At 38.7% G+C, this 10,502-nt stretch overlaps 1 protein-coding gene across 2 annotated transcripts in view; it reads left to right on the forward strand.

The window, feature by feature from the left end:
- The window catches only part of MRPL22 (mitochondrial ribosomal protein L22), a 30,336-nt gene extending 21,720 nt beyond the window's left edge, over positions 1–8,616 (forward strand). For both annotated transcript variants that reach the window (XM_058544713.1, XM_058544708.1), the window contains 2 exons: positions 1,586–1,655; positions 7,785–8,616. In XM_058544713.1, coding sequence (XP_058400696.1) covers positions 1,586–1,655; positions 7,785–7,996 — 282 coding nt within the window. In that variant the 3' untranslated portion in view covers positions 7,997–8,616. The remainder of the gene's footprint in view (positions 1–1,585; positions 1,656–7,784) is intronic.
- The last annotated feature ends 1,886 nt before the right edge of the window (positions 8,617–10,502 follow it).

The following is a 10,502-nucleotide window of genomic DNA, read 5'->3' on the forward strand; positions in this document are numbered from 1 at the left end:
GCATAGCTGTCAGCCTAAATCCTGAATTCCCTGAATTTCCGGGTGTAAATGCATAGTTTATATAATATAGATTTAAAGTGCTCAGTTTTACTAATGTCCTTGTACCTTAGGAATATTGCATGTTTTAAGTATTTTTTTTTTCCTGAGGTGCTTTTATTTGCACCAGACATTTATTTATTATTTACTGTCTGTTTATGAAGTGATGAGTCTTATTTTTCATGATTTGAAGCTTGATATATTTTTTAGAAAATTTTTATTTGTCAATTCCACAACTGAGAGCTTATGCTTTTATAAGCAGTTGAGTGCAAAGAGCACTGGACTGGGACTCAGGAGACTTGGAGTCTAGTCTTTTCTCTGACAGTTTCTATTGTGTCTGTGGGCAAGACACTTAACCTGTCTGGGTCCATTTTTCTCATTTGTAAACTAGGTGGGATTGGGTTAGATGATCTCTTAAGACCCTTTTAGCTCTAAATATAGCTAATTCACTACATAAAAATGTGCCAGTGGTATTTGTGCTGACTCATTCGAGGCACGTGAGTATTCTTGTTTCAAAAAGCTGAGTTGAGGACATCTGGGTATATCAGCATTATTTTCTATATTCCAGTTAATTTGCACCTAAAGTAAGATCTTATCTTTTTAGTTTAGTAGTTGAATAGTTGAGATTGTTGGATTCAAACTTCTAAGAGGTTCCATTGTAACAGCTCTATTTAATTCAATTCAGAATGCAGTTACTAAGTGTCTGTTGTGTACCCAGCTTTGTACTATGTTCTTTATCTTTAAAGGAGTGAAAGATCTGTGTTTTTTTTTTTGTTTCTGACAACAATTGTCCTATTTTTAAAAATGTGGTCTGGAGGAAGTTAACTTAATTCAAAATATGTATGAAGTATAAATTTTATAATTTTTTTTTTTTGTGAGGAAGACCAGCCTTGAGCTAACATCCGATGCCAATCCTCCTCTTTTTTGCTGAGGAAGACTGGCCCTGGGCTAACATCCGTGCCGATCTTCCTCTACTTTATATGCGATGCCACCACAGCATGGCTTAACAAGCGGTGCGTCGGTGCGTGCGTGGGATCCGAACCAGTGAACCCCGGGCAGCCTCAGTGGAGCGAGCGTACTTAACCGCTTGCGCCACCGGGCTGGCCCTTAAATTTAATAATTTTTAAAGGAAATTTTCAAGTGCAATTTTCTCTACTTGTCTGTTGTTAATGGTTATTTCGGATCCAAAATTTAAGAATTTTCAGTAAGATTTAGCTCTTGAGCTTCTTGAACTTTTTGACAAGTCTCTGACTCAAAGATATGATGTTCATTACCGTTTCGAGTGCTGCTGTCTCCTCCTTTACAGCTCACACCTTCCATTTTAAACTTAGCAGGAGGGACTGTGTTCCTTGCATTTGTACTTCTTGTCTGAGGAAGGAAAGCTCACTGTATCCCTTCTTCCTAGTGCTATCATTCGATATTCTCTTTTTAAAATTGACTGTAAGATGGAGGGATGTGATATTATAGGGATAACAACAAGAAATGAGAAATTTAATTCTGTTTTAGTTCAGGGTCAGCCATATGAATGCCTTTCTTTTCCTTGCTTAAGGTTCTCTTAGAAGCACAAGATATGGCAGTGAGAGACCACAATGTGGAATTCAGATCCAATTTATATATAGGTAAGATCTTTAATATTCTTAGCATTGGAAAATGTCTTCCAATAGTGATGCCAAGTTCTTTATCTAATAATAGTCTTTGATATCTAACTACTTAGCACTAGGTTTGCCAGTGAAAATTGCTGGTAATAGCTTATTCTTCAGCCTTCAGCATCCTAATGTTAGTCTGTTGCAAATGGTAATAACCTTACTGCTTAATTGTTACCTGTTCTGTAATGAGACAGAGATCATGAACCTACTGCTAATAATTATTAAATAATGGATACCAAGATGGTACATAGAGTGGTCCTTTAGTCATAATAAAACTAAAAAAGAATGTAACTGATTTTTTTTTAAATGAATTCTTTGTCAACCTGAAGGAGATAAATAAAGGATTGTAGATGGACTTGAAAAATCTTTATTTGTCTTTATTTCTAATGTGCTAAGCTAGGTGCCTAATCCATAAAGGTCCTATAATTTAATCTTCCAATTACTAGAATGGAACATCTGTTGAATTGTAAAAGCCAAGGGGCCTTGGATGGCTCAGATGACCCAGATGTGTTTGCTCCCCTTTGTTATTACATCTTGAAGTATTATCTCTGGTTTTGTATGCTTGTTCCATGTCAAATTAAATTAATGTAAGTGAAAATGCTTTGGGAAGCATGATGCACTGTACAAATGTAAGGGATTTTTTTTGTAGCATACCTTCACACAGCTCTTTTTCTAGAAAGAGATTGTTTGTTACAAAGCTCTCCTGCCCCCTCCAACACTACAGTAATGTGGAGCAGTAGTTTGAGTTAATGTTTTCTTCTCACTTCAGCAACAATTATTCCTAACCTCAGCGGTTTTTTAATCAAACAAAGATGTTGATGTTGAAGCAAAATTCTCTCACACCAAACCTACATGTAAGGACTATTTTATCTAAAGATATTTTAAATCTGAGATATGGAGAACTGCTACTTTCCAAATGGAGGAGAAAAAAGGCTTAATCATTGTTGGGGAAATTAGTTGTGCCTTGTAATTTTTCAACAGAGTAAAATAAAATCATCTAAATTCTGCTTTGTCACATCACCTCTGCCCTACTGGAGATATTTATTCTGGTTAAGTTAAAATCTCCCCTCAATTCACCTGGAATTGATGCTGGCAACCATACCTACTTCTGAAATTCAAATGAGTTATGATTTTCAATTGAAATATCTTATTTTAGAGCTGAATCTTGTATACCTAATTATATTCTGCCACATGCATAGATGCAGAGGGAAATCAAAATGGCAACTCAGAAGATGCAGGGCCACGGTAGTTAATCGTAAGAATTTTCTTCTGGGAACAGCATGAATAAATAATGCTGGGAGGGCCCAGAATTGTTGGAAGAGATGAAATGGATGAAGAGCAAGGCCATTTGCTTAAAACCTCTGGTGACCTTTCCTGCTCTATGACTGAATATCAAATCAAATTTACTGAATTTTATTCAATTTCATAGGAATACAGGCTTGTTAGCTGACAGACAACACTTTAGAATGGAATTCAGATACAAATGGAGTTTGTCTTTACATCGTTTTCAATAATTGTAGTAAGGAGAGACAGGGTAAGGAGCTTAATCCTGTCTTCCCAAATGAAGGAGCAAAGTCCAGTGTTGCTAGTAAGCAAAAATAAACTCAACCAGTCCTATGTGAATGGGCCTTTAATTCATTGATCTCCTTAGCACATTTCTGCTGAAAAATCTGTGCCCTACCTGCACCTTTTTTTTTTCATCTAGTTCTATGTAAAAATCTCCTTTGTTGAGTATGACTGATAAGTTTGCATTTGTCTTATGATTTTAAAAACTCGTTTGCTGAGTGTATTGCTACCCAATTCCATTATGAAGGAAAAAGAGATGAGTACCCTTAGGAACATGAAGTGTCTTACCATGACATCAGACATTTTATCCCTATATTTGCCAAACTTCCCTGATAAGAATCATCTGAGGTTCTTATTAAAATACAGATTCCCAGGCCTCACCACAGACCCACTGGATCTGAAACCCCAGAGGAGAGGCCTGGAAAGCTATTAATAAACAAGTATCCTAGTGATTTTTATCTATAAAATGTGGGAAACTAATTTATCTCATGGAAAAGGCCTAGACATTTCATTCCATAGACTTCTTTTAGAGCTTTGAAAGACTAGTTACTTGTTGGCTACCATTTTGGCTCAGCAATGGCTGTTTTAGTCCCCTGAAATAAGTAAGTATAGGATTTTAAGGAAAGTGCTTTTTTGGTTGCATGTGTTCTCATTATATGGTAATTCCTTCAAATGCCTGTCATCAGGCTAAAGCTAATACCTGGTGTTGTGTGACCACAGATTTTGAAAGTTCATTTCCTTTTCAAACTTACAGTGATGACTAATGACACTGTGAATAGGCCTTAACAAGTGGACATGGACTAATGAAATGTCACTGCTTAGTGATTCATGGCATCTAAAGTGATTCCCTTTAGGGAAAGTGATTGACTGACTTTTGTAAATCAGTCTTCTGGGCTAAGAATGATGAAGTGGGGAGGAGAGGGTGTCTAATGTTAAAATGTCAAGATTCACATTCACCTAAATACTAGTAATAGGAAATATTGACAATAACTTAAATACATGGTACCTCTTGGGCATTATCTTAAGAAGGTTGTTTCCATTTTTGAGATGTCTTAATGTTTTTTTCTTTCATTCAAAAAGTATTTGGGTACCTTCAGTGTGCATACTCCTCACACACTTGGGTGATAGTACATCTTTTATAGCAATTTAAAATGTTTAGCACATGTAGTTTTGTTCTTTGACAGTAATAGTTCTTTGGAAGAATATATAAATTGTTCTGAGTTGGAACAAAATCATGTACACTGTTAGTATTTTATGTACCTCGAAAACTTTGAAACTCATTTTAGAGTTTAAGCAAATTTACCACAAACATCTGGTATTGAAAAAATGACATTAATTAGCAGAGGATGTATTTCAAAATTATTTCTCTTCCTTGTGGAACATGAACTTTTGGGGCAATACAAAAGGAGTACAAGTTTGGTTGAGGAAGTAACTTTTACACATGAAACATAAACACTTATGTAAGATAGCATATGATTTGAGACCAAAAAGAGTAATACAGATAAATGGTATTGTCAGAGTAGAGAAGAGTAGGTCAATATGGGTTAGAATTGTCATGGAGATTTTCTAGCAAAATTTGACTTTTGAAGGTAGGCTTTTGGGGATCTGAAAGAGTGTCCAAGAGAAAACATTTTCAGAGTGAGGTAACCACACAAGCAAAGGCACATAGGTTGGAGTGAACAATAATTGTGTAGTACATGAGTAGAATAGTGTGAAGGAAGTAGAGGGTTGAGGTAGAGTAGATAAAATTGAAAGGGTGGATTGGGCTAGATTCCAGAGGGCTGAACATGGCAGGCTGTGGCATTTGGTTCAGACTGTATTGGAGAGGAACCATGAGAAGTTTTGGGACGAGATTTATGTTATTAAGACAGTGTTTTAAGACTATTAACTGTAAGTAGTGGTTTTGAAATTGTGCTGTGGGGCCTCCAGGAGTGGGGCCTGGGGCAAGCAGCAGCGCTCTTGATATCTTGGTCACTGCTGTATCCTTGCAGCCCAGGATAGAGCCTGGCACCCCGTTGGAACTCAGAAATAATTGTTGGGTGAATGAATGGCACAGTTTGGATCTCTCCCCACCATGTTTCAGTCAGGACGGATCCACACTACAGACGGCTTCTGCATATTGTTTCATTTTAATTGAAATGGTTCCATACAAAAGCGGTTTGAACTCTAACATACGGAATTAGTGGAGGAGAGACTGGAGGAGGGGAGACTAGAAAATAATTTGGAATCTATACTCTTAAGTCCTAATTTCATTCAGACCTCAGAGTAGCTGTGTAGTGTGTTAAAGAATACTGTGTAGTGTGTTAAACATTAGTGTTTCAGAAGAATTAATGTTTTTGTTTTGACATAAAAAAATGATGGCATTATGTGCCATAAGGTAGGCAGATGATATTTTATGGCTTTAGGATGAAATCCTGACTGGCAGTTAGCAGGTATTGAATCTGCTCTTATGGCTTTGGGGGAAGATGGAAGGAAAAGGGTAGTTAACATAGACGCTGATGGGGTTGATCATTGTATTTTGGTAGGTTATATAGTGCTGCACAGTCAGCTGGTTTTAATACTTCTTTCACTGGAGTAGTGTTCCTTATCCTCAGAGTATTTGGAAATTGGTGCTCAAGTTGAGTAGAGTCGTAATTTTCGATGGAAGCAGCCATTGTGTTTGTAAAATGCTTTTTAGAAGTTTTCTACACTCTTCGCAGGTGTCGGTATTCTTGTTTGTAGGTTTCCTCCTGACGGGTGGATCTAGAAACCAGGGTGGTACTTCATTATAAAGTGATTTGTATAATGCTGCTTTCTCTTTGGAAATTCTTAAGCACATTTCTCTAGTGCCCAGTAGATGAAGTTGATGTAAGGGCCATAGCTCTTTCCTTATCTCACTGAGACCCTAGGCAGTTTTCTTTTTTTTTTTTTTTATATAATTTTTATTTATTTATTTTTTTCCCCCAAAGCCCCAGTTGATAGTTGTATGTCATAGCTGCACATCCTTCTAGTTGCCTAGGCAGTTTTCTTAATCACTCATCCTTAGCTTTCTCTTTGGCAAAGCTGGGGTGCTTCTGCTGAAACCCATTTCAGGATTGTAGTTAGAGGGTTGTCAAGCGCATAGTTTGATATAGTCCCTGTTTTTGTAAAGTCATGTCACAGTAAGAATATAAGAATGGTGAGTACTGAAGTGGATTAATTTGAAATGTATTCTATAGATTTTGCCTTTTTAAAAGGCTTATTAGTAACTGACTAAATAAATTCAGAAAATAGTAGAAGGTGGTTACTACTCTGACATACTATGGGTAAACAGATTTCTTCTTATGTACTATTTAAAATATTTCTTCAGGGGCCGGCCCGGTGGCGTAGTGGTTAAGTTTACGTGCTCCGCTTCAGTGGCCCGGGTTTTGCAGGTTCGGATCCTGGGCACGGACCTATGTACTGCTTATTAAGCCATGCTGTGGCAGACATCCCACATATAAAGTAGGGGAAGATGGGCACAGATCTTAGCCCAGGGCCAATCTTCCTTAGCAAAAAGAGGAGGATTGGCAGCAGATGTTAGCTCGGGGCTAGTCTTCCTCACCAAAAAAAAAAAAGATTTCTTCAAATTTTACAAGGTCAGACTTTGACATGCAGAGTGGGGGAGGGGAGATGAGGGGCAGTTGTAGTGCAGAAGTTCCTAAAACTGGCCGTGAATCAGAATTACTGGGGGAAGAAGGGGGTGGGTGGTGTTTGCTCAGAATGTAATTTCCAAGGCCTATCTCAAATATGCTAAGTCAGAATCTCCAGAGATGTGGTCTCAGCATCTGCATTTTAAATATGTTTTCTAGATTAGTCTAATGTAGCTAGCCTGAGGACCAGCATTGGGGAACCATTGGTTCCATTGGCTTCTCATCACAATTAGAATAAAATCAAAACTCCTTACTTTAGCCTACAGGGCTCTTTGTCATCTTGCCTTCATCTCTAGTCTCTTTCCTTTGTTTGTATCACCCTTCCCCTGGCTTACCGTGTTTCAGCAGGCTGGTCTTCTTTCTGTTCCTAAAACAAGCCAGACACATTTGCACCATTGGGTCTTTGCCCTTGCTGTTCCCTCTGCTTGGAATACCCTGCCCCTAGATATTTGCATGGATGATTCATTCTGGTCTTAGATCAAATGTGTCTTCCTCAAGAATCTCTTTTGACACCCCCCCAATCTGAAGTTACCCCAACACCCCCTCATTCTCTGTCATGTCGCTGTTTTACTTTATTCATAGTGCTTGTCACTAACTGAAATGATCACGTGTATTTTTTGTCTTTCTCCTCTAGAATGTATACTGCATGGAGGCAGACCACCCTTGCTAGTCTTGTTCATTCTTGTTTCTCCAACACCTAGAATAGATCCTGGTCCTTGATAAACTCAGGAGATATTTGTTTTGAGACAAGCCTGCCCTAGGCAGCCAGTGAGCTCATATAGTCATAGAATCCAGTTGAGGAGAGGACAGAAATTGCTCAGCTGATTGAGCTGTAGTCTTGTGGATACAGTCATTTCCTATAATTCTCTTTTTCTTCCCTGTCTAGCTGAGTCCACCTCAGGGCGAGGCCAGTACCTGAAACGCATCCGATACCACGGCAGAGGTCACTTTGGGATCATGGAGAAAGTTTATTGCCATTATTTTGTGAAGTTGGTGGAAGGCCCCCCACCTCCACGTGAAGCACCAAAGACAGCAGTTACCCACGCCAAAGAGTATATTCAGGAGCTGCGAAACCGGACCATCATTCACACTCTATGATGGGGAATTCAGACTCCACAGTGTATATATTTTTCCATTTATTTCCTAAAAACAAACAAAAATTAAAGACAAATGCTTTTTATGATTTGACATCAAATTATTGCAATATGAAGTATAATTGCTAGTTTTATATGAATATTTATAAGGCTTTGTCCATCTCTCTTGAGGCTTTGGATATATGTATGCATTTGCAACTTGGAAGGGGAAATCAGCTTTAAATATAGTGACAGACTGTAATTCAGAAGGCTTTTTTGAGTGCCTTTTGAAGGGAACGTTAACTTTCCAACTAGTGTCCTGCAGGTGGCAGTTTTGATACCGGACTTGAGTAGAACGTTAGAGGAGAAGAAAGCTTGTCTTTATTTCCCTCGATTTTCTCTTGGGCCCGGGGTGGTGAGCGTGGCTGCATGTTGTTTCATTGCAGTATTTTAGATTCTGTGATTTTGTTTTTCCTTTCACTTTTGGCATAGGCCAATGGGTGAGGGATTATGTTTTCCTTTACCGTTTTAGCAGTAACTTGAAATTACAGGAGTTTGTGAGATGTGTTAATCTAAAATTCCAAAAGCCTTTTAACTTAGAAGTTTTCTTCTAGTTAAATAAAGACTTTTCATGTCTCCTTCCGACAGTGCTTTCTATTGCTTGGATATCTTGTTTAGGATTGATTCATTTTTCAAAGTGAATTCAATTACTGAGAGAGGAATGGAACCAATCTCAGCACTGCATTCTAGAATAAGGCAGTAGGTGGCACTCACTCACCTCTTGTGAGCCGAAAATTGTTAGTATTAGAGTGTTCAGCACTACCTGGCTCTCAATGATACATGTGTTTTCTTTGACGAGAAGCACCCTGTCTACAGTCCTAGTCCAGTGTTACTCAAATTTTTGTATGCAGAGAAAGAACTTGCTTGTTAATGCAGACTTCTGGGTCTTGCCCCAGTGATTGTGATTCACTAGGTCTTGTGAGGGGCTAGTTCCAGAAATCTGTGTTTTCAACAAGCGCTTCCAGGTGATTCTGTTGTGGGGGACCACACTTTGAGAACACTCCTCTAGTCAAATGAAGAATGTAGTTTCAGTGCCGTGTTTTAAGATGCATTAATAATAGCTACTATTTACTGAGATCTCATTATTTGCCAACCTCTGTGCTGGTATTTTACATAACTCTTCACAACATCCTGCAAACATCGGTCTTGTTTTGCCACTTTATAAAGGAAGAAACCAAAGCACACAAAATTTGATTAACTATCTCAGGGTCACACAGCGTGTAAATGTTGGAACTGTGATTTAAACTAGGTTTCTAAAGTACCTGGTTCTGCATACCTAACGGATATACAGATGGGTTTTTGTGCCTCTCCATTTACCCTAACGCTTGGGTAAAAAGGCAGAGGGCTCAGTGGAATAAGCTACTGAGGGTTAGGACAGATTCATTCTGGGTCCTAAGCGGTTGTAGCATGGAATCATGGAAATAACACTGGAGTGGTAAAAGGGGACCTTCGTTGTAGTCCTGGGATACTCATTAACTGGAAAGAAGACCCTGGGCAGGTCCTTTTTTTTCCCTGGCCTCCATTTCATTCACCCATAAAACAAGAGGCTCAGTCTTCTCTGTAGACCGCTTTCTTCAGAATCGCTTGAAGAACTTGTTTAAAAATGCAAGTTCCTGGGCTCTACTCTCAGACTCAGTTTAAGCTGGAATCTGATGTGGGAGACCAGGGGACTTGCAGTTTTAACAAGTGCCCTGGTGGTGTGCATGCTGGAGAAGCAGTGGACCAGAAGGTCTCTGTGCTCTCTTTCAGTGCAGATGCTCCATGATTCTTAGTCTCGAAGTTTTGATTTCCTCCTGTATGACTAAAACAAGCCAGGTGGTGATATGGACGTCATAACTATAAATTATGTAAATGAAGGTATGGCTTCAGTCAGGCTGTTAAAACTATTTTGAAAGAGTTAAGCACAAAACAGACTTTGGATTCTAATGAAGAAAGTTTGCTTGTGATCTCAAGTTAAGCCTTCATTTGGAACTGCTGCTGGTGTGTTAAAAAATCTAATAATAGCTTACATGTAACACTATGTACCTAGCACTATTTTAAGCACTTTATACAGTAGTCCTCCCTTATCTGTGGCTGTGCTTTCCACTGTTTCAGTTACCTGCGATGAACCGTGGTCCAAAAATATTAAATGGAAAATTCCAGAAATAATTCATAAGTTTTAAATTGCGTACCAGTGTCCTGAGTAGCGTGATGAAATCTCACATTGTCTCTCTGTCCCTCTCCATCCCACCTGAGATGTGAATCCTCCCTTTGTCCAGCGTATCCACGCTGTCTACACTACCCACCCGTTAGTCACTTATTAGCCGTCTTGATTATCAGATCAACTGTCGCCATATCACAGTGCTTGTGTTCAAGTCACCTTATTTTACTTCATAATGCCCCAAAGCACAAGAGTAGTGATGCTGGCAATTCGGATATGCCGAAGAGAAGCCGTAAAGTGCTTCCTTTAAGTGAAAAGTTGAAAATTCTCA

Source organism: Diceros bicornis, chromosome 1 (genome assembly GCF_020826845.1).
Source record: "Diceros bicornis minor isolate mBicDic1 chromosome 1, mDicBic1.mat.cur, whole genome shotgun sequence".
Taxonomy (NCBI): Eukaryota; Metazoa; Chordata; class Mammalia; order Perissodactyla; family Rhinocerotidae; genus Diceros; species Diceros bicornis.